Genomic DNA, 26,101 nt, shown 5'->3' on the forward strand with positions numbered 1-26,101 from the left:
AGAGGAAAGCAGGAAGAAACAGAGAGAAAGAGGCAAGGAACTTCCTAAAATAGCTGTAACACAGGTCAAGGGCTGTAACACTGAAGATGGGGACAGGTCCAGAAGGGACCTAGTGGCAGAGCTGGCAGTGACAGCAGGGCCAAGAAGAGCCTGTCCTGAGGGGGCTGAGAGGAGCCCATCCTGAGGGGGCCTGAGAGGAGCCTGCCTCGGTGGGTGCCAAGAGGAGCCTGTCCTTGGGGGTCTGATCCTGATCCTGAGTGGTAGCTTGTTGGTCCTGGTCCTCAGTTGTATCCTATTCCTTAATAAACCACTTAGCTGTAGGATCTCTGAGTTCAGTGTGGCCTTGGGCAACGGATTGTCCCATCCAGCAGAGAAATAAAGAGTGCAGGGGGAGGGACGGCTGGTGTCAGAACTGATAAAAAGATTGGAGAGTGGAGGCATGTCTGACCTCTGCCTCGTAGGGATCAGCTTTGTGCTGATCCTGGTCATTACTCCGCCTGAAGTTAGGTTCTGACGTTGCTGCCGTTACTCCTACCTAGGTTTTATAGCGTGTTCCTGCACCATCCTCACGATTATCATTTTAACAACTGCACAAACGCGCTTAACTGTTTCTCTGTCTTGCAATCTTTTAAGAGCATAGTCTCATATTTTTTCTTTTCCTTTTTTCGTATCTTGTCTAACCTGACAGGTGAAGGGTGGCCCCCTGCTGTCGTTTTATTAGTCCCATCTCCCCTTAGTGAGCCTGTTTAGCCAGGCTAGTGCCAGGTGATGGGTGACCACGGTGGGGAGATGAATGGGTGCTGGCCCCATGCTGTGATGTCTTCCCCATGGGCCAGGCCACCCCCATCTCGCCTCTGCGTTCCCATTGGGTGCAGGTTAATCGACGGAGCCAACATCACGATGGAGGATGAGCATATGTGGCTTATCCCCTTCTCGCCGGGGCTGGACCACATGGTCACGATCCGCTTCGACAGGGCTGAAAGTATCGCAGGCTTGCGTTTCTGGAACTACAATAAATCTCCCGAGGACACCTATCGAGGGGTAAGCCGGGAACAGTGGCGGGCTCCGTCCACCATCAGGGAAACGGCGCCTTGATGAATGACTGGCGTGGCTGCCAGAGAGGAGCATAAATCCTCCAGAACTTTCCAAATGGAGCTGGTGGAGGTGGGGTTACGACCAGGGAGAGAGCACGCTGCTGTTGTATTCTATTTCTGCAAACAGCAAATGCAGTCTTAGCGCCCAGGGCAGACTCGAGAAACTGCAGAGCCTCGTTTTTTCTGGGGGGGAACAAGGGAGGCTCTAGCAGCCCAGCCCCTGACTTGTAATGGCAAATTGTGTCCCTGTGTTCTTTGAAGGCTACTGGGGGCCAGGCTCTGTGCTGAGGGCTTCGCAGGCATTCATCATTTGGTTGGACCCTCATCCCAGCCTCTATAAGGCAGGTGTTATTACCCCCAGTTTTCAGGGTATTAAGCTGAGGCTCAGAAGAGTTCAGTTACTCACTCAAGATCACACAGCTTGAGCTCCAGGCAGCTCTGCCTGACTTGGAGCCTACCCTGCTAATTCCCACGGTACGTCCTTTTCCTGCTGGACGGGAAGGTGCAGGGGGTGTCTGAAACTCAGCCACTGTTAGAACAGGGAAACGAGCCTCAGAAGCTCTGCTTCCTGTGGGTTCTTCACCTCGTGCAACTAGGAACAAATAAGCATCGTTACCTCCTCTGAAAAAAAAGGGAGGCTAAAGGCCCCTAAAATAGAATGACCCAGCTGGAGCCCAAAAGTCGGAAGGTCTCAAGTGTGAATCTCAGCTCTGACCCTTACGAGCTGTGTGACCTTTGGCTTGATTTCCCTGGGCCTCAGCTTCCTCATCTGCAAACTGAGGATAATTGTAACACCTGCCTCATCAGGTTGCCATCGTCCTTTGTCACACAGAAGTTGACGGACCCAGGGCTTGGCCCTCTGTACCTACCACCCCACAGAATTCCTTCTATGGGACCTGTGTGGGGTCGGCAGCCAGCCCAGCCCTCTGCCCCCAGTGGCGTGGAGCCGAGCTGGCTGCGCGTGCCGCGGCCATGACTCCTCTGAGCGTGCAGTCCACAGTCCCCCCAGAGCTGCCCATGCCCTTGTAAGTGCTCTTGGAGGCGTGGCGCATTTGAAAAGTCAGATACATTGGCATTAAGAAAACATTCTCTTGCCTTAAGATGTGCCTTTGGGCCTTTAAATTTCCTTGAGCAAATCGCAGCCTTTCTGGGTGAGCTTTCTTGACCTGAATTCACCATCTGGAATGCTTGGCCCAGAGTCCCTGCTTCACAGGTCTGGTTCCCAACAGCTGGTGACAGGTGGGCATGGTGGCATGAGGAGACAAGAGGTGGGGCATGTGATCTGAGAGGACATCCCCAAGTTTAGTGTGATACAAACAATGGACCCTCCCCAGAACAGTGCTTTGGACACCTGCCTCCCCAGGGTGGGCACCTGGTTAGGAGCCCTGGTTGTGGTTAAAAGCCAGGACCTTGGACTCCCTTTCATTCCTCCACTCATTGTGTATCCTCAGGCCAATGGCTTCGCCTTTCTGAACTCTAGTTTCTTTAACTATAAGATGGGGCTGGTTATAGAAGCCACCTCCTAGGGAATGAGCAGAGGACAGGGACAAGGGCCATCTCTCCTGGGAAGTGGGAGATGCTTCCTGGGGAGGCAGTGGTTCTGGAGGTTGGGTAGGGGCTTGTGGGCCTCTGCTTTGTACCGTCCTAGGTTTCGCTTTCAGGGGACCGTCTCCACAGGGTGAACCCTGGCAGCTCCCAAGCCTACACCTTGCTTTCCCCAAGTCCAGCAAAAGAGAAAACTCCCCTTCCAAGATGAGGCGGCAAACCCCAAGAGCTGTCCCAATTGATTCAGGTTCAGCCACAACCCTGAACCAATCACATGCCCAGCGGGGTGCTGGTCTCAGTTTAGCCAAGCCAGGGTCATAAGTCCAATTTTAGAGCCGAGTTGGAATCAGATTGATGAAAGCGGAGCAGAGAGAAGTAGAGAGACAGAGCCCAGGTCCTAGTGACATCCTCGGGTCCCCATATCCAGCCATACCCGAAGCCAGTTTACCCTATACTTTTCAGGTTTCTGTGCCCTTAAATTCCTTTTCTGTCCCACTTGCACCCCAGAGAGCTCTGATGACTGACGTAGCAGGGACTGCCTGAGAGCTGAGGACACATTAGTTGCTCATGATCCCCAGAACAGACCCTCCTTCTGCCTGGAGCTGCCCCTCTGCCCTTTCTGAGAGGAAACTCCAGCAGTGTGGCCGGCGGTTGGGCCAGGTCGCTAACCACGAAGGTGGGATAAAGCATCCAGGAGCCCTGATTCTAAATCTGTAGTCAGAGAGAAGGTGCTGGCTTATCGCCCCTCTGCTCACCTTGGGGAGCACAGCACAGGTTTGGCCAAGCCCCCTCATACTCTCCCATGAGGCTTTGAGATTTACTGGTGAAGCCCAGCCTTTTGGCCAGCACAGTCTAGCCTGGATCCACATCAATTCAGCAAGCTCTTGGTAAGCACCTACTGTGTGCCAGGCCTTGAGGTGGATATAGAGATAGTCCAGCCGGGGCCTCTGCCATCCAGGAAGACCCAGAAACCACCAAGGACTCTGCCAGGCAATAAATACATGCCCTAAGGAAGGACGAGCTAGGTGCTGTGAGGAGGAAGATTGGGAGGTGGCTCATTCTGTTCCAGGGAAGGTGCCAGGAGAGGTGGTGAGTGTGAGCGGGGGTATAAAGAAGGAATGGGACAGGTTCACACTTAAAAAAAAAAAAAATTGCTTATTCTGTGCCAGGTGCTGTTCTGGGCACTCCACATACGTTAGCTCGTTAATGAGGTGTGAGAAGGTTGCGCAACTACTAATGGTGGATGTCAGAGCACCCGAGTTCATGCCCTTGACTCCACGTCATAGCGCCTCAGGCCCCTGCAGCCGGTGAGGTGGGTGGGCCCTTGGCCCAGTCACGTTCCGCCCTTGAGCCCTGTGGGCCAAAGAAGCTATGTCTGTGACTACTGTGGCAGGGGCCTCATCTCATTCATACTGTGCTGTCTGGCAAGTGCCCAGCACAGCACCTGGCATGGAGGAGGGGACGACCCTGGAAAGTGGGGCCCAGCCAGGTGCTTCTGGCTTGGGAGAAAAGCCAGACCAAGCCATTTCTGAAGCCTAGGGGCTCCGTTGTAAATGCCAACGGCCGCAGCACCAGCAGTGTTAGCACCCTCTGCTCTCCCCTGCGGCGGCTCCAGCTCTTCACACGTGGTTTTTCTTGTATTTGCAGGCCAAAATCGTCCACGTCTCCCTGGACGGCTTGTGCGTCTCCCCCGCAGAGGGCTTCCTCATCCGGAAGGGGCCGGGGAACTGCCACTTTGATTTTGCTCAAGAAATCCTCTTTGTGGACTACCTGCAGCCTCGCCTGCTGCCCCAGCCAGCCAGGAGGTGAGCGGGCTGCAGACTGTGGGAGCGCTCCCTCCTGGTCTAGACACTTGCTCTGCACGTGGCTCTGAAGCGTATACTTAAAGGGTTTTAAAATGATGATCAAACACACTGCTTTTCAACTGGGCCGTTTTCTAAAGCTTAGCCAAGCCTCTCCGGAAGCCTGTGGGATGCACCCGCTTTGTCTGGGGCTGTTTGGGTTTTTCACAGTCTGGAGTGCTTTAAAATTTTAAATGTTTCATCGCACTTCCTGCTGGGAAGAGAGGCTAAGCCTGCCTGGATTCCAGCAATGCCTGCTGGCCAATCCAGGGAAGGGCCTTCCTTCTCTTGCTTCTGCGTTCCTGATTTAGAAAGATTCAAAGAGAAAAATTGAGGCTAACGTTTCATGGGTTCACTGGGATTTCTTGGCCCCAGTCTCAGCTGCTGTAGGATCATAACAATTTGTAAATGCCATGTTAAGTTTACTCATTTAAACCCCCTGATGTCCAAAGACCAGAGGCCAGGCTCTCAAAACAAAATGAGTCTCTCTCCACAGTAGCCAGGATGGGTTCTTGGGCTGGTCACTAGGAACAGTCACCTAATTGTAGCATTGCCCTTGACATGGAAGAAAACCAGGCCAGGGCTGGAGGGGACTGGCTGCAGACTGGGGAGAGAAGCGCTGTGGGGAGGGGCATGAAGGGGAAAGGAAGTGAGGGTTCTCCTTCCAAGTGCCTGCTATGCCTAGGTGCTTTGTAGTCATACATTCCAGAAACCTTCGAAGCAGGGGGTGTTATGCCCATTTTACAGATGTGGGAACTGAGGCCCTGACTGGTGAAGCCGCTTGCTCAAAATCACAAAGCTGAAGCCTTCATGGCCCTCCCCACCTCCTACCTCTTCTCCTTTTCCTCACTGCATCCTGTCCCCCATTCCATCCCTCTAGCTGCTTTCTGGAGCAAACACCCCCTTCCACAAGCTCATTCCTGCCTCAGGGCCTTTGCTCTGGCTGCTCCTCTCCTTGGAATCCTGAGCTCTGACTCTTCCCATGGCTCCCTCCTCCTTGATGCTGAGCCCTTAGCTCACACAGGCCTCCCCTGACCATCCACCTGCAGTAGCCTGCCCCCACCCAGTCCCCGTACCCCGTCGCCCTGCCATGGGTCTCCCATAGCTCTTATCACACCACAGACTTGCCTTGTTTGTGGAGAGGTGGGGGTGGTTGAAAGAAGGCTCCACACTTGAACCACCTCTGGTCACGTCCCTCTTCCACACCGACCACCTACCTTGAGCAAGTGACTTCACCTCTCTCTGCTCCAGTTTCCTCATCTGCATCTCAGGTGTACAACAGTGCCCACCTCCCAGGGTTGTTTGGAGGACTGAGAGTGCCTGTCTGTCAAGCCCCAACGACAGTGATCCCTGGCAGAGTAAGCACCATGTCAGCATTGGTGACAACTGTCACCTTTGTACAGTAGCCCCTCCAGTAAAACGGAAAGTCCGTGCAAGCAGAGACCTCACCTGTCTCTACATCCCAGGAGGCCGCTAAGCTGCCATGTTTTCCAGGCCTGTGCCCAGGTGAATAACCGAGCAGCAATCCTGAGTGGCAGGGCTCTGCCTTACAGTGCTGTTTTGTGTTTTATCAGGCCCCACATGAAAAGCCAGGAGCACGCAAGCATGGACTACGAGGCACCACTGATGCCGTGTGGCTGTATCCTTCTCCCTGCCCCGCCCGCACAGCCCAGGCCCCTCAGCTCCTTGTCATTAACCAAGGAAGGGCGAGGCCCTGCAGCCACCTTGCCAAGGCTCCAAGGTATCTGGGCCTTAGCTGCCTGCCAGGTTTTCAGGCAGGCCACAGCACAGAGAGAGTACCTGGCCGGACAACCCAAGGTAGAAATGGAGTCTTGTGGGATGGGCTGCGGTGGCGGAGGGTGGTGAGGACTCCCAGGTTCAAACTTTCTAGACTCTTACTATGGCCCAGCACTGTCACAATGTGTTGTCTGCATTAACTCAGTCTTCACAACAACTAGATGAGGTAGGTACTGCTGTCTTCCCATCTCAAAGCAGAGAAAACTCAAGCATGGAACGGCTAGGTGACTTGCCCAAGGCCACACAGCTGGGAAGGGCCAGGGCCAGGTTAGTGAACTCTGGCAGCCTGGCTCTTTCGCCATTATGTTCTCCTGGAAAGATTGCCTCTAGCTACACCATTTCCTGGGTAGGAGGGCCTATCTGCTTCCTGAGGAAGGGTTTGACTCCTGGTTGTACATGTGGGCCTCTGGAAGCAGTGGTGGTTACAGGGGACTCCACCCTCCTGGCCACTGGTCTATCCACCCCACCACCCGATGCTGCAAAGCTCATGCATTCCACACACCTTCATCTCTTGCACACCTGAAATGGGTAGAGAAGGGGCCAGGTGTTCTTGTCATCTCACAACCAGGAAAACTGAGGCAGGAGACAGGGAAGCCATTTGTTCAGCATCATACAATGAGTTTGTGACACAAGTGTTTCCCCACCCAGTTGAAGCAGAGGCTGGGCTTGCTCCCTGGGAACATCCACATCCCCTGTCTCCTGGGCCCTGGAAAAAGGTTCTGAATTCCTCTTTTAGATATAAAAACCCAGTCCCAAAATATACATATATATATACTCCTCATTTATCAACTCTCTCTGCCTGACATTTTGCTTTTATGACAATAATAAAAAATCTACTATCCGACTATTTTGCTCATCAACGAGGTACATCTGGAAGTAACGAATGCAAAGGTAGAAGGCGAGAGTAATGCTGGCCGTGATGGTTGTGTGTTAACTTGGCTGGGCTGTGATTCCCAGTGGTTTGGCAGTTACATAATGATGTAATTTGGCAGTTATGTAATGATGTAACTTGGCAGTTATGTCATGATGTAACTCTCCTCCATTTTGTGATCTGATGTGGTTGTCTTACATTTTCACATAATCCCAATTATCGCATAACGACCTGGTCTTTGGAACCTAACCATGTCGGTAAATGAGGAATGGCTGTATATACATATATGCAGTTTAAATTAAAGAAAATTTGATATATATTTCGATAGGCTTCAGTCTCAGTGAGAGGAAAAAAAATTTTTTTTTCTCTCTTTCATTTGTATAAACCAAAAAGAAAAATCTGTGTTATCTATGTCATTGTTTCACTTTGTTCTCCAGAATATTTCACCTGGTTCTCCTTAATCACATGTACCAGTCATCTTCCAGTTTCAGCTCCTTACCAGCTGGGGCGACCCCTACTACATTGGCCTGACCGGCCTGGAGCTGTATGACGAGCGAGGAGAAAAAATTCCTCTATCAGAAAACAGTATCCTTCCAGGGCCAAAGGAGGCTCCTCCAAACCGAAGGGAGCATGGGACGGTGGGGGAAGGAGCAGAAGCCTTGAATGTAGAGTAACCAGAGCCCTGAATTAAAAATGCCATGGGCTTTGTTTAGAGCCAGAGACTGACTCTTGGGGGAGGGCAAAGCAGAGAGCAGTTCCCAATCCTGCCTCTGAGGCATCAATTACAGGAGCCTCACAAAACAAAGAGTCCCTTGGCCGAGGCAATTGGGAGACGCTACCAACTGCAGCCCCCTCCCGGAGAACCATAGGTACTTTGGAGTTCTAAAGGCTCTGACAAGTCCTGCAGGGAGAAGCCTGTTTTGCTGTGTTCAACTCAGTGTGTCCCAAATTTATTGACCATGGAACCCTTTGTTCATGGAATACTCACACCAGAATTTGCAGACTACTAGCCCAGTGAGTTTCTAAATATGACAGGCAGGATCCAGCCACCCCCCTGTTCCCTTCTGAAAGGCAGGATCCAGCCACCAACCACCCTGTTCCCTTCCAAAAGAAGACCTCAGAGTTTGCCCGCCACCCTCCAAAGCAGCAGCATGTTTCTCCTGCCTCTGGCAGTTCTGTGAAAATCCTCTTTTCCAGCCAGCTTTCTGCTTGGTTTCTCCCCTTTGTGCTTGGAACTGCACCGCTGCACACACATACCCACCCACTCTCCCCAGGCCCCGCATGCTCCTTCCCTCGCACGTGTCTAATTTGGCTGTTTTGCCTCCAGCTGCCCTGAGCAGCCACAGTGGTTCTGCCCCCCCAGCCCCACAGCACCAGCAGTGCTGGCAGCCCCGGATCCCCTGAGCTGCGCCGTCAGCATGACAGAGGCTGGCGGCCCTGAGTGTGGCCCCTGGTGCCAAGCATATCGCCTTCCGGTTATGACAGCTGACAGGCTTCTCCAGATATCGCCGCCTTCCCAGACAGCGTGAACTCCCTAGAGGGCGTATGTGGGGACGTCCGAACCCCTGACAAGCTCATCGACCAAGTGAACAACACCAGCGACGGCAGGCATATGTGGCTGGCTCCCATCCTGCCGGGCCTGGTGGGTTCCCAGTGGCAGTGTCCACTCCCGGACAGGGGGACTTTCTGGCCCGGGTCTCTTTCTTCCAGGCCAACCTAGGTAATCTCACATAAATCAAGTGCCTCGGAGCCATCAGGATAGTATAGGTCTTTGCTGACGCTCTTGATTGATGGGGTCACCTCTTTAAGGCCAGTGGTTCTACCTCTTTGGGACGGTTATTACAAGGGGGCACCAGGAAGATGAGGCACCTCCTGGGAATCTGAGGCCAGGAAACCTGGTGTCACAGGCCTGGGTGCCTGGGCACAGCTGGTCTCTGTGGGTGCACTATGGTTGTCTTTCCTTCCTCCACCACTCTCAGCAACCCCCGGCCTGTCCCTCCCAGCCCGGTCTCTCCACAGTCATTGTCATTACTTCTAGCATCACCAGGTGTTTGACCCCAACACAGCCACCCCTGCCCACTCTGGCCCCAAGGCTGCCAGGTCCTGCTTATCTTTTTGTCCCAAGGCCTCATGGTGAGCCCAGGCACGGGCCTTCGCCCACCCAGGCCTGGTCAGCTGTGGGTAGAGAGGGAGGAGATAGGCCAGGAGGTGGGGACAGTGGGACACGGGGAGTGTGGTTATCTCTGGTGGGTTGAGCACCTGCCCACCCCTCACTCAGAGCCCAGACGCCTGGGTCAAGATGTGCAGCAGGGTCTGGGGCATCTGTGAGACCACTGAAGTGTCCCCTATTTCAACTCCATGTGTTTGGACGGGAGGAGGGGGTACAGTTTCCTCTGAAGACACAGGAAGGTACAGCACCGGCAGTCGTGTGACTGATGTTGTTCAAAGGCTGCCCCAAATGGGCCCCCACTGAGGCTCCATCAGCTTCGCTTGCACTGAGGTCAGCCCCTTAGCCCCAGTCCCACTACTGCACAGGGGAGAAAGCATAGATCTATCTGCCTTTGGGCCTGGGACTGCAGACCAGTGGCCCACCAGCCAGTCCGGCCATTGCCGTCTGGAACGCGGCCAGCACGGTGCTTACCAGGGCCTTTCTCTTGAAGGCCTTCAGATGGGGTGGGTTGCTCCAACTGTCTATCCCCCAGCCAGAGTTAAACATTTGTACCTGCTTGAGCCTACAGGCTCAGAGTTTGAGGACCTCATCTAGACCTTTTTTGTTTCCCTGATTCAGCCAGAAGGCTGACCTCACCCCCATTCCCACACACCCTTTGGGGGCATCCTTAGAACAGCCGCAGGCTGAAAACCAGGACCTGAGGCAAAGTGAAGGCTGCAGCCTGTGGTCAGCACTGAGTGACTATTACTTTCTCCTCCCCTATATTTGAAATTTGTTGCGGGGGTGGGGGGCAGCTGTTCAAGGCCGTTGGGTGCTACTTTACCAGCTGAGTTCTGCCCCTGACCTGGGCAGCCCCCTCCCTGCTCCCCCCAGCGGAAGGCTCAAGGATATATGCCTAAAATTACCTAGCAGTGCCTTTAGGGCCTCTGCTTTGCTTTTGAATTATGAGGCTAGGGAAAGGACAAACGGGGGTCAAGGCAGGCGGACTGCCTCGGGGCAGTGCTTTCCGCTCTGTGGTTGGCGACTGTCCCTTGGCCCATGGAGCCCCAGACTGTGTTTCTGGGCCTGGCCTTGCGGAAAAGCAGTGGGTTTCCTCTGGAACGCTGGTATTTAAATGAGGGCCACGCCAGGCCCAGGAAAACAGGCCCTCCAAGAGCCAGCTCAGCAGTTTGCTGGAAACGCAGCCACATGTGACCTGACTCAAGATGTGCTTTTAGGAGATGAAAGGTGCCTGCCTGCCACACCCTGTGGACCAGAGCAGCCCAGGCTGGCGGGCGTGGGCAGGCAGTGCCAGGGCTGCCCACCTGGCTTGTCCCCTGCCCATACCCAGCACCCTGGCTCAGGCGAGCGCCCTTGTTTCCAAACACGCCTGTTTTAATTAGTTGTTCTCTCTGACAGGTGAACCGGGTTTATGTGATTTTCGATCTGCCTACCACCGTGTCAATGATCAAGCTGTGGAATTACTCAAAAACACCCCACCGAGGGGTGAAGGAGTTTGGCGTAAGTACTTATTAGCTGGGTTTTTTGAGATAATTATGCTCGTTGGTAATTAGGCCACCAGCAATTATCATTTGTCGCAGTGTGATTTACTTCTCTCTTTTCAACCTCAGACACAAACGCCTGGTACTCAGACGCAGAGAAATTCCCCATCTAGTCTCGAATTCGAAACCTCCCTGGATCGATTTGAACCATCAGACTGAACACATAGAAAGGGACTTTGCCTTTCTTTCTTATTTCTCTCTTCTGCTTGAATCACACCGGGTTGGGAGCTCTTCATGCTGGGAAATGACTTGGCTGGGGAAGGCAGGGACCCCAGAGCTGAGGCCTCCTTGCTCTGCCTCGCAGGCTAGCGGTGTTTAACCCCACTGAGCCTCAGCATCCTCGTCAGATGGTTGTGGAGATCTGAGTTACTAGTGCAGACCTGGCACACAGTAAGCCTTGGGGCTGACACCACCTCCAGAAGAGGGTGCCAGGCTCTGGGCAGTGCAGCACTTTGCCCAAGGTCAAACGTGGGAAGGAGAATTTGAACCCAGGGCTGTCCAGCTACCTGGCCAGAGTTTTTCCCCCTGGATTCCTGTTTCCCAAGCCCCAGGCGTTCAGGTACCACCATTAAGTTTTGCCGCCCACACAGCTTACACCTGTACCATCAATTAGTTACTGTTTGCTTAACTGACTCACTTATTTTACTTACCTTGTGCTAAGCCATGGTCACTATGAAACCAGGGATTTGAAGTGTTAGTTAAATGTTCTTTGCTAGTCCCCACTGAAACACGTAACTGTTCATATCAAAATGGTCACCCGCACACCCAGGGTGGCCACGTGCCATGCTTAGGAGGCCCTTGCTCCACCCCACTGCACTGCCAGCTGGTTGCCACCCAGCCCTCCTCTGTGTCTGTCTGTCCAGCTCCTGGTGGATGACTTGCTGGTGTACAATGGGATCCTGGCCATGGTGAGCCACCTGGTGGGGGGCATCCTGCCCACATGCGAGCCCACAGTACCCTACCACACTATCCTCTTCACCGAGGACACGGAGATCTGCCACCAGGAGAAGCACACGACTATCAGGTGCGTCCCCGCCCAGCACATGCCCTCCCACCAGCCAGGCCAGCTGTGGCCCTGCCTCTGGTGAGGACAAATGGCCAGGACATGTACACAGCCTGCAGACTGAGCCATCTCCGGTCTTCTCCCTCCCGCAGTAGCCAGGTGGAGGATCAGGACGTCCAGATGATGAATGAGAGCCAGATTGTTACCAACTCTAAGCGGAAGCAGAGTGCCGTTGACCCAGGTCAGTTTCCTGTCTCCCCCGCCTGGGGAATTGGGACCAAACAGAATGCAATGACAGCCTTCCCACCCCCGCTCTCTCCTGCCCACCCTCAGGTCACTCTTCTCCCCCCAGAAGCCTGCTAGGGGGCTGGGGAGGGACTGATGGTGGAGAACCTCAGTGCAGACTGTTACCTTCTCCTGGCAGGCCCCTTATAACATGGTATGGTGTCCCCTGTGCCAGGTGTTATGGGTACAGGTGGGGAAAGGGCAGTCGAGGGCCCAGCCCTCCTGGCATCTGTGTTCCGTGGGGAAACAAGCAGGAGCCAAGTAAGCAAACAAATGGGAAGATTTCAGCTCCTGTGAGGAGCCCTGGGGAAAAATGGCTGGGATAGAAAGTGGATGGGGTGGGAGGCATGGGAACGGGAACTTTACCTAAAGGGGCCTGGGGGATGGGGAGGTGGCATTTGAGCCAAGACCTAAAAGATGAGAAGGAGCCAGGCACCAGGGCAGGGAAGAATATACCCAGGCCAAAGGAACAGCCAATGCAAAGGCCCCGAGGCACGTATGATCTCAGGATATTTAAGGCACACAGAGGGGGCCAGTGTGACTGGGGCCCAGAGGGATGGAGGGCAGGAGATGAACTGGGAGAGACAGGTGGGGTCAGACAATGCTGGCCATGCTAAGGGTGCAAAGGGAGCCACTGAGGAGCTTTGTGGAGATGTGGCATGCTCCAGTGTAGAGTTTTTAAAAGATAATCTTGCGTAGTAACAGCGAACTTCTCAATAGTGTGAGGCAGTGTTCCAAATGCCTTAAAATACTAGCTAAGTTAATCCTCACAACAGCCCAGTGAGGTAGGGACTGTTGTCGTTGTCTCCATTTGATAGATGAGGAAACAGGGGCACAGAGAGGTTAAGTAACTCATCCAGGGTCACACTGCTAGAACTAGAAGGGACAGTCTGACTCAAGAATCCCTGTTTAATCACGTACGCTATAGCACTTCTTCAGACAAGGAACCGTCTCCTTAGTTGAAGTGTCTGATTACCTTTAGGCAACCCTTTGATCTTGATCCAAAATATCTATAGTTTTCTGCCTTGACAAGTCTGGGGAATGTGGCTGGCTCCGTTTTTGCCACTGAGGCGTACCCACTCTTGCAGATGTCTTCGATCAAGCATCTGCCGGGCCTGCTCAGCCAGCCTCAGCCAGCCAGGGAAAGGGGCAGTGTGAGGACCCAGGAGGGAGCCGTGAAAGTGAGAGGTGTGGGGAAGGGGCCGAATGAGTTTAATCTGAAGGATGGGGAGTTTGGGAGGCAGGAAAGGCTCGGGAAGCTGCAGGAGGCCCAGGACTTGGACCAGTACATGGAGGAACTGGAGGCAGCTTATGCTGCTGTGGCACAGTGAGTGGTGGGCGGTGCCAGCACAGGGACTGCCTGGCCAGGAGCCAGGCCTCACCTGGAGGGGCCTGGGAATTGTGAGCAGGGGAGCGCCATGGTCATGAAGGCCTTTCAGAGCAGGCCATCCAGCCTGGGGGTGGGGGGTCAGGAGCAGGGAAGGGCTTTGGGGAGCTGATGGTGGAGCCGCTGCTGGCAGAAGGAGACCATGAGAAGGTGGAGTGGGCAGGACTTGGTGGGCACTGGGTATGGGGGGGAGCCTGAGGCTGACCACTGCCAGCCTGCCCTCTTTGGTCACCCTGCCTCCTTCCCATACCCTCCCTGGCACTGTGCTCCAAGAGCAAGGATGTCTTTGAACAGACTAGGCCAGAGAGCAAGGGGTTGAGGCAGGGCGTGGAATGTCACGTGCAATGGGGTCTGAGCCCCAGCTCTGCTGCCCATGTGTGTGTGACCTGGGCAAGCTCCAGCCTCCCTGGGCCTCAGTGCCCTTGTCTCTAAAAGGCAGCTGGTAATATCCTGTAGGTTTGTTGTGACAGTAAAACGAGATCTAGGCTCAGCGTTTAGATGTATTTTTAGAGCATTTGACTTGGGCAGGCAGACCTGAGTTCAAATCCCAGCCACCTACTTTGTTAGCTGTCAGAGCTTAGAGAAACCCCTCTCTTCTCGAGCCTCAGTTTCCCCCTGTAAGAGGAGCTGATCTTTCCTGCCATGCCCCATCACAGCAGCTTGCGAGCCCCAAATGGGATACCAGGGTGAGGGGCTTTGCCGCTTGCGAGGTGGCATCTGCCTCAGCTTCCCAGCTCTGTCCTCAGCACTGCGGAATCCACTTGCTGACCCCAGGAGGGAGCGAGGGTCCCAGGTAGGGAGGGTCCCTAGGTTCCCACTCCTACTACCCTCACCCCACATTGTCTCAGAGGCTGAGATATCCTGAGAGAGGGGCTCGCTAGCTCTGCCTGGAGACTGGGCAGCCACTCTCGAAGCAGCCACCTGGGGCCTCCAAAACGTCCCCATCATGAGCCAGGCTCAGCTCTAGCGAAGGCACCTGACCCTGGACCCACCCCACCCAGTTCCCTAGGCAGCCTCCCTTCACCCTAGATGCCGGACCCCTCCTGCAGGCTGACTGTTGAGCTGTAAGGTGGTCAGGCTTCCCAGACTCCCTTACTCACACAAGTTCATAGGATGTACCAGGCTCAGCTCTAGGCCCTGGAGAACAGCACTAACCGCACCATCCAGGCTGGCGGCTGAGGAGCAGGTAGGGGAGGCAGACCTGCATTGAGGCCTGTGGGAAGCCAGCAGAGGGCGAGGCTTCCCAGAGGAGGTAGCATTTGAGATATTCCTGAAGGTTGTGAGGAGTTTGCCAGGCAGCAGGAACAGCAGGGCAAAGGCCCAGAGGTGTGGCAGGGCCACGCAAACCCTAGGCAGGGGTCAGGGTGCCAGGAGCCCTGAACTCAGAGGTTCCTGGGAGATGCAGGCAGTCACCAGACCCTACAGGCCTTGAATGGCAACCCAAGCAGTTTGGATTCACTCTGCGGGCATGGGCGTCCCTCAAGGATTTGAGGTTCAGTGACTCTGGTCCTTCTGTGCTCTGCCTCGACAGCCTTACGCCCCAAAACCTGCATAAGCGAGAAGGAGCCGGCAAGACGGTGGCGGTACTGATTGACCCAGGGAGAGCAGCCGCCAGCCAGCAGAGAGCGGGTCCCCACCTCCTGCCAGGGCTCTGCCCCTGGCTTCCCACAACCAGTGTCCCCTGTCCACAGTCCTCAGTGTGGGCCAGCCCGGACCCTGGGGCTGGAAGAGAACCACTGCAGGGAAAAGGAACTTGGGGAATGGGAAGCCTGGGAGATATAGGCGTTACAGGCAGGAGGAAGCAGGCTGCCGCTGCAGGCCTTGATGTGGCCTTTGGGCTTCCCCTGCAGTTCTGAGGCCAGTGGCAGGAGCCCAGGGGCACTTCCCTTGGTACCTCTGCTACAAAACCCAGCAAATCAGGGCCCATGTCCTCTCAGGTCTGCCCTGTGATACCTGGACTGGCCCTGACTTGGACCAGGACAGTGAGGTGGACGGGGAGACCTCCCATCAAGCCTGCTTGGGGCCCAGCTCATGGCTTAATCTGAAAAACCAGTCAATACCAGCATTGTGTGAGGAGCGTTGGGGGAGGCCCTGCCGCAGGCCCCACACACACTGTCTGCACATCTCTGCCTCGTTAGGGGGCCAACACAGCTGGCTGTGAAGGTGGGATTGTTTCCTGGCCCTCGAATTTCTGGTCAGGACTGCCACAACCCCCTCACTCATTCTGGGCCCTGCCCAGGCCCAGTCAAGAAAGACGGGCCCCTCAGGGAGCTGGGTGTGTAGGTCACTGTCCTCTGGTCAGAACTGACAAGGGCTGGCCCAGGGCTGTGTCCCGCTGAGGAAAGGAGTGAGCTGTGCCCACTAGGTCCCTCTGACATGCCAAGGGCATTTCTACAGTGCTGCAGGCCCAGAAAGCATGGCGGGCAGGTGGGCAAGCAGCTTCACAGCCCAGAGGGTGGCAGAATCCACCAGATGCACAGACCTGGGCACAGGGTGAGGCAGAGGAAGTGGACTGTGGCCGCACCAGAACCTCACCCCGGGCCAAAGAGGCACACCTCCTTGTTCCCTTACTCCGTGCCCTTGCCATCTTGCTCAGGATCTGCTCTCAGGCTTTCGGGCTTGCTTTCTGCCTCGGCCCCGGTGCCCCACTCCTCCCTCTTCCAGCCCCTTCCCAGCAAGTTGGAAATGTGCCTTGCACCCACAGCCGCAAGGAGCCCAGAATGCATCTATTTCCATCTATGTAACAAGCTTGGATCAGGGACCTAATTGGTTTCCCAGTGGTGGGTAATTTCTCGTTCCAAATATTAATCCGTTGTTTTCCTGGCACCCAGCCCAGCCCGCCGCGATACTGTACTCTTAAGTACGTTCCTATGCAACTGAGAGCCCGAGCAAATACTTTATGAGCTTTGCAGCTTGGGCGGGAGCAACTATGCAAATGCGCTTTTCATTTGGAGCTTGGGGCTGATGCAAAGATAAGGAATTGTTTCTCCGGAGCAGATCCATCATTCCCATGGCTTCCAAGCCCCCAGCTTCTCTGCTCACCTCCCAGATGTGGCGGGCATCTCCTGGACCACTTCCCAGGGAAGTCTCTGCCGATCAAGCCAGCTCTTAGTGACCAAAGCCAGTGCTGTTGCTTTAAAAGAATCCAGCTTTCCATTCCTGCCCAAGGCATCAGTAGGGTCAGATTTGTCAGGGAGATTGCACAAATACTACACACACTCGCTCCCAGAATCTGAGCTGATGTTTATAATAATTGTATGTACCATGCAATTTAGGAGGGAAAAGAGGTTGTACAGGCATTCACTCTAAAATAAATTTCTATTTTTTTCTCTTGCAAAATCAATAAAAGATGTTATTAAGAATACAGTCTGCTGCACTAGATTTGGGGTCAGAAGGGAGGGAGCCCTTGCTGCCTGCAAAAACTGAATCAGAGATCACTTGCTGCTTGCTGAGGGGCCCGGGCAAGCCCGCTCTGATCCCTCCTTTCCCCTCTGCAAATGGGGTTATGACTAGACCTGCCTCCTTGGCGAGTTGTCGTGCTGTGTCAGACAGATAATAATAGCCAGTCCTCAGGGAGAGGTCGTGACGCGCCTGGCACTGTTTCAAGCACTGACCCACTGAATCCACTTAACAACCATATGAGGTAGGCACTATTATTTTCCACATTTTACAGATAAGGGAGCTGAGGCACAGGGAGGTTGAGGAACTTGCCTAAAATCACACAGCTCTGGAACGTTTTAGTCAAGGCATAAATCCTGGGAGAGCCCGGGGAGGACACAACCCTATGGGCTTTGGCCCTGGAGTTTCCCAGATGCCTGTTCCCCACGTCCCTTTGTCCTCCAAGGTGCTCATTGGCATCTCTTGGCTTCTGGACAAAGCAGCCCCTGGGGGTGGGGCAGGGGGTAGGGGGGAGGTGAGCTGCAGCTCAGGTGTAAGCCAAGCCTTAGCATTCTGGCTCGATCAGAAGGCCCTTTTGAAAACCCCCACCCTCCAGTTGTGCAGTGAGAAGGGCAGGGAGCCAGGTGCCCACCCAGAGAGGCCCAGCCTGGTATTCAGGAAATAGCCTCTGGGCTGCCTGCTACCCTGAGTTCCCACAAGACAAGAGGACCCTGCTCTATGCCCCCACCCCCTGCTCTGGTAATGCGGAGCCATCCCCCTAGCCCCTGCAGCCTGGAGCCCTCATGGGCAGGTAAGCCCTTCCAGCTTTGCAGCTGGTGTCACGGAGGCAGGTGGGTGTCCTGATGTCTTGACCTTGATAAGCCTTTCCAGCCACCAGCCAGAGCCTTGGGCCTGGGCTCCCATTATTCAGGAGCCCTAAGCTTAGTGCTCACAGGGACCGGGCAAGTAATGTCAGCGAGTAAAGCTGGCCTTGGAGAACTGGAGCCAGCGGGGCAGCACAGGCCCCATCTAAGGGGACAGCTGCAGCTCAGCTCCAGTGGCCCTAAGATGCCAGGTCTGCAAGATTTTTCACAGAAGACAGAAGCTAGGAGATCTGTTTTCTAGTGTGAAATCTAACTTTTAACTGTTGGCTCAACCAAACCCATCACCATCAAGTCGACTCCAGCTCATAGCAACCCTATAGGACAGAATAGAACTGCTCCCGTAGGGCTTCCAAGGCTGTAGTCTTACGGAAGTCGACTGCCACATGTTTCTCCCACAGAGCAGCTGCTGGGTTTGAACCACCGACCTTTCACTTAGCAGCCAAGTGCTTAACCACTGCGCCACCAAATAAAATCTATCTGCATGCAGGCTTTGGCCAGTTTGCAAGTCTGGCCATAACCAACCCTCCACCCCAGTTCCCCACCCCCGCCAGCTTCAGCCAGAAGAACAAACAAATCTGTCTTGGAAGTACAGCCAGAATGCTCCTTAGAAGCAAGGGTGGTGAGATTTCATCTCACATACTTTGGACATATTATCAGGAGGGACCAGTCCCTGGAAAAGGACATCATGCTTGGTAGAGGGTCAGCGAAAAAGAGGAAGACCCTCAACGAGATAAATTGACACAGTGGCTGCAACAAAGGCTCGAGCATAACGATTGTGAGGATGACGTGGGACCGGGCCATGTTTTGTTCTGTTGTACATGAGTTCCCCAAGTGTAGGTACTGACCTGACAGCTTCTAACAACAACAACCAGCCTCAGCAGTGAATACCAACGCCACCCCGCAACCCAGGCTCTGAGTCTACCCTCTCCCTTCCTGCCCGCCCTGGCTACAGTCCCCAACTACCAGCTAGGGCTGGTCCCTTGGTACTCCCCTTCCCTCTCCTGGAAGAGAAAAGGAGGGAGGGAGTCATAGATGACCCCTGAACCCCCACCCATCTGTCCTGCTATGGGCAGAAAGGCAGGTGGCCCTTCTGCATCCTGGGGTGAACAGTGGCATTCCCCTCTCCACCTTCTGCTTCCGTTTCTGCACTCCACCATCCCCCAGAGGGCACACATACAAAAAAACCAAACCCACTGCCGTTGAATGGATTCCGACTCACAGTGATCCTATAGGACGGAGTAGAACTGTCCCATAGGGTTTGTATAGGGTTGCTATGAGTTGGAATCCACTCAATGACAATGAGTTTTTTAATAGGGTTTCGAAGGAGCAGCTGGTGGATTCGAACTGCTGACCTTTATGGTTAGCAGCCAGGCTCTTCACCACTGCGCCACCAGGGTTTTGCACACTGGGGTGTAAATCGCCCAAGGCTGCAGCTGCCAGGGGTCTGGGGGCTGGTCGGCACCCAGGCACGGATTACTAGAAATGAACCCTTGTCACAGCTGACAAGAAGGCTAAGGAAGAGCAGGGGCGGGCTCCCGGAGGATCTCCCCCCAGACCCCAGGGCTCTTCCCTCTTTATCCAGCATGGGAGGGATGGCTTCCCTTTATTCAAGGTTGGCTGGTTTGCTCCAGCATAGGCACCACTACCTCAGAGGGTCCCCAGAGCCTGCCCCACCCCAAGGACATTTGCTGAGATGCTCTGGTCCATCCTCAGGCCTCACCTCCAGCCCCGTTTGAGGCCCCAGCCCCTGCCTGGCCTCTGGGGGAAATAGCAGATCACAGTCAGGTGGCTCAGTCTACTCAGGTTAGGCTGGCTGTGTTGGTCTAGACAATTTTAAATTTTAAAAATTAGTTGCTTTAGTTTAAATATCAGATTTCACATTAAAATTCAGATTGCTTCCTTCTCTGGGAAAATGGGGAAGATTTGGCCACTCTGGTTGCACATTCCTGAATGTCACCCAGAGCCTGGGCAGGTGCTCTCCAGATTGCCACAGTCCTCAGCATTCCCTTTTGTCTCCCACTAAGCCTGCGTCCCTCACTTACTTTACCTTCACAGTCCCACGGGCATCTGAGTTTGCAGCCCCGGAGATAGAGACAGGCAACAAGTGCAGAGGAGCAGGATGGGTGTGGTGACCTGTGGGACCCCTCAGAACCAGGCCACTGCTGCCTGGGTACGAAGACAGCTCTCCCAGGCCCTGGGATACAAGCCTCTGACATCCAGTCAGCCAACAGAGCGATGAGGAGGGAAAAGGAAGCAGGAGGGGACTGTGGAGACAAGAAGGGGCCAGACTCCATCCAGCAAGTCCTCCTGGGTTCCCATGTGCCCGTGGGGGTGTCTCCTGTGTGGACACGTCCCTGGATCTCCATGTGTTGTGTAGCTACATCCCCTGTCTACATTCTGGAGCCGTCAATTTCTAGTTTCCTTCTGGGAAACTTCTCCCCCTACAGCCCTGGCAGGAGGGACAGCATTTGGCAACCTTATTCTGTAATAACAACAAAAATAACAGCCAGCACATATGAAGGTCCCGCCTTGTGCTTTATGGGTTTTGTCCCTGAAGGTGCAGGTACCCCCCCACCCCCGCATACTGGAGGAGAGGGGCAGTGGCCTGGGTTCCCAGCTGTGTGGCTGGGCGAGTGACTTGACATCACAGTACTCAGCTTCCTTACCCGGAAGCCAGGGCAGCCGACAGCAGGGCCTGCTGGGGGCGGGGGCGGGGGGAGGGGGCAGTGAGCTCTGCCCTTAGAGCAGCCCCTGAGGGGAGACCACTCGGGAAGTTTTACGATGACCCTCTTTACAGCTGCATAAACAAAAGCTTTGGTAGCAAGAGATTTGAATCTGGGGCTTTGGGGTGGAGGTTTGGCTCCAGCTCCAGGCCCTTCACCTGAACAGTATCACACCAGCTCCCTCCAGCCCCTCTAGGATCTCAGGACACCTGCCCAGCCTCTGCTGATTAGTCCATGATGAGCCCGCCTGCCCTCAGAGCAACCAACCCTCTGCTGAGCCACAGGGTCCATGTCTGGCCCCACTCCTATCAGCTCTCGCCCCTGCTCTGATGATTTACTGCTGTCCCCTGCCTCAGTTGGTCTCCCGTCTGGTCCATCCCTTGCCTCCTCTCTAACCCACTCTACCTGTGCTCCTCAGAACACACCCCCTGGTAGTTGTGGGGGAGGGCCAGAGGGATGGGGAGACACACATGGGTCACAGGCTTCGGGGGTGTGTGCCAACTCATCAGCTTAGCCTCACGCCACAAGCTGTACATAAAGCCCCTTGCTGCTCCCCCAGAGCCCCAGGCCCCTCACTCTCTGGTGTCCCCTCTCCCCCCCGCTTACCCCCATGCCCCCCCCAAGTCCTGGCAGCTGCCCACTCCCACGCTTCCTGCCATCAGCCCTGCCCCCGGCCTCCCCCAGAACTGAAATGAGGCCCAGGATGAAATGAGGCCCAGGAAGCAGTTACGGGAAGCAGGGGCAGGGTAGAAGAGGTCCATGCAGTAAATCCCCTCACTGAGGAGATTGGTTCCTCCTGATGACTGATGATCCATCAGCAGGGCCCAGTCGGTCCTCAATCCCGCAGACAGCCCAGGCCCCGCAGGCAGGGCAGCTGTACAGTGGTGCCATTTGTATGCTGCCCCAAGCCCCCCAGGAAGGGGCAAGGGGAACTGGGCTCCAGCTGCATCTTCTTTGGTTTTAATTCACCCACAGAGGGGGCACCTCTTCCTGATTTCCGCCAAGGTGCCATATGGCCTCCAGTCTCCCTGCCTGCACGTCATCAAAGCCCCATGCAGGAGCCCAAACAGGAGAAAGGGCAGCCCAGCTGGGGCATCCCGTGCTCCCCTCGCCACCCGCCTCCAACTCCACTGGCTCCACTGCTCAGCTGTCCCCTTCTCTCCATCCCCAGGGCTACTGTGGCCTCAGCCACCACCATTTTCCACCAAGACCCCTCTTCTCCCTGCCAAGACCCCCCTTCTTCCCTCTCCACCCCCATCTCCCAGGCCTTCCCCACACACAGCCAGAAAGAACTTTCCCAAATGCAGATACAGTCATGTCTGCCTCTGAAAACCTTCCTGTCAATGGCTCCTATCAAGATAAAGTCCATGACCCCTAAGGCAGCAGACCCCAGGCCCCCTGAGATCCATGCACTCCATCCTGTTTCTCTCTGCCACATACAACCACGGGACCTTTGCACATGCTGTTCCCTCTGCCCATGTTTTACCTGGCCGTTTCCTCATCCTCCAGTTCCGGCTGCGAGGTCCCTTCCTCTGCACAGCCCTCTTTGACCCCTCTGGTCTAAATCAGGTCCTTCCTTGGTTCACCTACATAGCACTTCTCATAGTTTGAAGTAATCTCTCCTCCACTGGAGTGTACACTGCGTGAGGGCAAAAACAGTGTCTTTCTTGATCACCGAGGCAGCTCCAGAGCATAGCTCAGTCCCCAGCACATGTAAGTCCCTCAGAAAATACTTCTTGGGTGAATGAAGCCCACAGCAGGCATGTGGTAGTGTCAGGATTTGAACCCAGGCCTGTCTGACTCCATGGCCCCAGGTACTTTCCTCCGTCTTTATTTCCTCCTAAGCAAGAGAGGTCGGCCCCCTGGCAACAGTCACCCTTCCCAGGAGATGAGGCTCCCCCAGCACAGCTTGTCCTCAGGCCTGGCTGCCGCAGACGAATGCCCATGAATCAAGTTGACATTTCCATTACCAGAGGGAGACGAGTGTGTGGCCGGGATGGGCTGGCTCTGGTGGGGGCCGCAGGATGAGTGCTCATCACAGCCAACACCATGGAGGGACGTCACCCAGTTACTTACTGAGGTCTGGGCCTACCCGCCAGCCAAGGACTCTGGCCCCAAGGGTCTTCTGGACATGGAGACAGAGGGAGTGACGTGGGCCAACGAGGGCACAACCCACATCAGTGTACAAAGCTTATGCAAACACAGATGAGTGTCCAGGGCTGGGACATGTGCTGTGGGGACTTTTGCTCAGCATCCACGCCTGCGTGGTATGTGTGTGCAAGGCCAGCACACAGGCATATAAAGCCAGCATGCATGCACACGTCCAGGGCCATGTGTGTACAAGGAGGCTCACGTGTGCTGTGAGGCTAACCTGAGCATGTGGAGTAAATACGTGCATGTCCAGGGCCAGGCATGGGTGAGTGCACAGTGTATCCAGGTGAGCACATATGTATGCATAAAGTGCTAACTCATACATGTACAATGTCAGCGTGTATGTGTGGACAGGCTCTGTACTTAGGGGTCAGGTAAGCCTCTGGTGTTCTTGGTAAAGATGGCATGTACCCACAAGCTCAGGACTCACGGAGACAGGGATGCTGGATGGGGTGCCCAAGGCAGAACAAAGATGCTGATTGACTGTGGGTCTGGCCAGTCAATGGACAGGTGTCGAGACTTGCAGCCACGTCTGCAAGTGAGCAGAAGATGGCCAGTCAACACGGGGGCTAGTGAGCCAAGAAAGCTGTTTTGGCCAAGTGGCAGATGGGGCCCCCTCCTTGCCTACCCAGGGCCCGGTGGGCTCAGCCGGCATCCCCCTGCCTCCCCACCAGGCAATGTCATCTACAGGTGAGGACTCCCTCCTCCCAAACTCAGGCAGACAGTGCAGTTTGCTCCCTGCCTGAAGACAGCCGTCATAATCACTCTCGGTCACCCTGTTAGGATACTCACCCGGCCCCCGGAAGTGCTTTCTGGTATCTAACCAGCAGCCTTTTTGCTGCAGGCTCCATGGGATTGGGAGACGCCTGGTTCTCAGCCCCTGCCTACCAGGTGGGAACAGGGGAACTTGAAGCTGGAGTGATCCCGTGGGCAGGGTGAAAATGACACTTTCTTGAGCATCACATACCATCATCACATTCTACTTGCACAATTATTTATTTAATGTTTTCCTTTAAGCCGACTCTCTTTATTTCAATGCCTATTTTCATTTCATCCTAAGCAATAACGTCTGTGAGATCCTGGCACTGATGTGCCCATTATACATTTTTTTCTAATACACGTTTACATAGACACAACTATTAAAATAGATTAAATTTTTGCCCGGGTGCCAACTGAAACCATCTCCTGGACCTCCACACACCAACTTCAGAAAGACCCCAGTAAGAAGAAAAAGCTCCCAAGATGCCTGGCGCCCAGGGCCAGATTCCTGTCTGACCCTGTCCCTCTCCAGCCCCGTATCTGCTATGGTTCCCTTTCTCCCAGAGGCCAAAGCCAAACTCCTTGTCCTGGCATTCAAGGCCTTTGTCACTTGGCCCCATTCTCTCTTCCAGACCCACTTCCTCTTCCACACAGGAGGTTCTCAGTATTTACTGAATGAATAAAAAATGAATTGAGGAATCACATACTCGATTAATCAATGCATGCATGCATGAATGAATGAATGAATGGGCACACACCTTCACCTGGAAGCCCCCCAGGCACCTGAGACTCCAGACATGGGCCGTCTCCATCTTCCCCCTGCCCAGCTGCCCAGCCCCTAGCCTGAGAGCCCACCTGCCTCTCCTCCACACCAGTCAGTCCCTCCTCACTCACTCCTGAACCTGCCCACATGGTTCCATTCCCTGGGCCCCTTTCCTAGCCAGGCCACTCTTTTCTCTCACTTGGGGTGCAGTAAGGATGGAGAAGGGGGTGCTGCCTCCCTACATGTACACTCTGCCAGCCACTGCAGTGATCTGCCTAAGTGGCCAACCTGGCCACACCCCTGCTCTGCTGACATGCATCTGCTGCTGCTGCCCCTGGATAAAGTCTAAGTTTCCCAAAGAGGCTTCCGAGTCCCTTCCCAGCAACTCCACCGCCCTCTGCAGCCTTATTCCTCACCTCCCACCCCCTGCCCCACCCTTCCTTCTCCCCATACCTGCCATCCGGACTATTTTAAAGCTCCTATAATGTCCTGAACTTCTTTCCCCCTCTACACCCTTGCCTGTGTGACACCTAGACAACCTCCATGTCTCAGCTTAAGTGTCATTTCCCAAAGAAGCCTCCCCTAGCCCCCCTACCCTAACCTTTGCTGATGCTTCTTTTGGGCTCCTGCAGCCCCGACTTCCGCTCCTCATCACAACAGCAAACACCCACAAAGCACTGACCGTGTACCAGGCTCTTCTAAATGCTTTGCATATATTCGATCATTTAATTCTCAGCACAACTTTAGGAGGTAGGTATAATGATTTTTTTTATAATGATTAGCCCCATTTAATGGATGAGGAAACTGAGGCACAGAGAGGTCAAGTAACTTGCCCAGAGTCACAAGTAGAGGAGCTGGAATCTGAACTCAAGCAGTCTGTTCCCAGAGCCGTGTACCACACCACTTCCCATGCTGCACTAGAAGTGTCTGTCTAGTGGTCTGCCCTGCTCGTCTGTGAGCTCTGTGAAGACAGACTCCCCCTCTGGATAGTTCAGAATTCTATCTCAAGTGCCTACCACAGTAGGAGCACGTAGTACGAGCACAATCATTAAACGGGTAGATAGATGAATACCCGGATGATGGTTGAATAATAAGAACAAGTGATGAATGGAAGGATGACTGATGGATGTCTGACACAAGGAAGGGTGACGGATGGATGGATGGATGGATGGATGGATGGATGGATGGATGGATGGATGGATGGATGGATGGATGGATGGATGGATGGATGGATGGGTGGGTGGGTGGGTGGGTGGGTGGGTGGGTGGGTGGATGGATGGATGGATGATGATGGATGGATGGATGGATGACAGATGGATGAGTGGATGATGGATGATAGATTTATGGATGAGTGAAGGAGAAGAAAGTGCTTTGATTGAGGGAAACCTCTAAAAATCTGTCTGGGAAGATACGATCTCTCTTGGGAAATCATTGAACTCTTTCTTGGGAGTCTTGGTTCGAACTCCAGCTCTGTCATTTGCTAGCTCTCTGTGGCCTTAGGCAAGTTACTTCATCTCTTAGGGCTCCACTTCATTTCTGCAACCCTAAATTCCTCATCTTTATGATAGGGACTGTTTCGCCAGGCACCTAAGCCCTAGGATTTTATTTAAAGGTGGCCCAGACACAGGGCAAAGGGTCCCCATGGGGGTCAGGGCATTGCTAAGCTCTCAGGAGAGATGTGGCTTCTCAAACTTCCCAGCTTAGGGCTTGAGTTTGAGGGCCCATCTCCAGACTACCCACATTTCCTGCTCTCCTCTCCCTGCCCTCTGGAATTCAAGGCAGCCCGTGCCAGCTGGGCTCCATCCTGCACCTGCCCCCAGGCCCGGCTTTGGCTCTAGGCTCCTGCCTGCCACACCCTCAGTGTCTGCCCCTTAGCTCAGCAAACCTAGGGCTATCTCAAGGAGCTGGC

The 26,101-nt window shown here is 54.5% G+C and overlaps 1 protein-coding gene across 1 annotated transcript in view; it reads left to right on the top strand.

Moving 5' to 3' along the window:
- KATNIP (katanin interacting protein) overlaps positions 1-17,102 on the top strand; it is a 201,643-nt gene extending 184,541 nt beyond the window's left edge. Inside the window, exons 20-28 of the mRNA XM_049902788.1 lie at positions 876-1,041; positions 4,287-4,444; positions 6,055-6,119; positions 7,623-7,733; positions 8,651-8,790; positions 10,717-10,818; positions 11,723-11,883; positions 12,015-12,103; positions 15,066-17,102. Of these exons, the coding sequence (XP_049758745.1) occupies positions 876-1,041; positions 4,287-4,444; positions 6,055-6,119; positions 7,623-7,733; positions 8,651-8,790; positions 10,717-10,818; positions 11,723-11,883; positions 12,015-12,103; positions 15,066-15,124 (1,051 nt within the window). The 3' untranslated portion in view covers positions 15,125-17,102. The remainder of the gene's footprint in view (positions 1-875; positions 1,042-4,286; positions 4,445-6,054; positions 6,120-7,622; positions 7,734-8,650; positions 8,791-10,716; positions 10,819-11,722; positions 11,884-12,014; positions 12,104-15,065) is intronic.
- The last annotated feature ends 8,999 nt before the right edge of the window (positions 17,103-26,101 follow it).

Source organism: Elephas maximus, chromosome 12, assembly GCF_024166365.1.
Source record: "Elephas maximus indicus isolate mEleMax1 chromosome 12, mEleMax1 primary haplotype, whole genome shotgun sequence".
NCBI lineage: Eukaryota > Metazoa > Chordata > Mammalia > Proboscidea > Elephantidae > Elephas > Elephas maximus.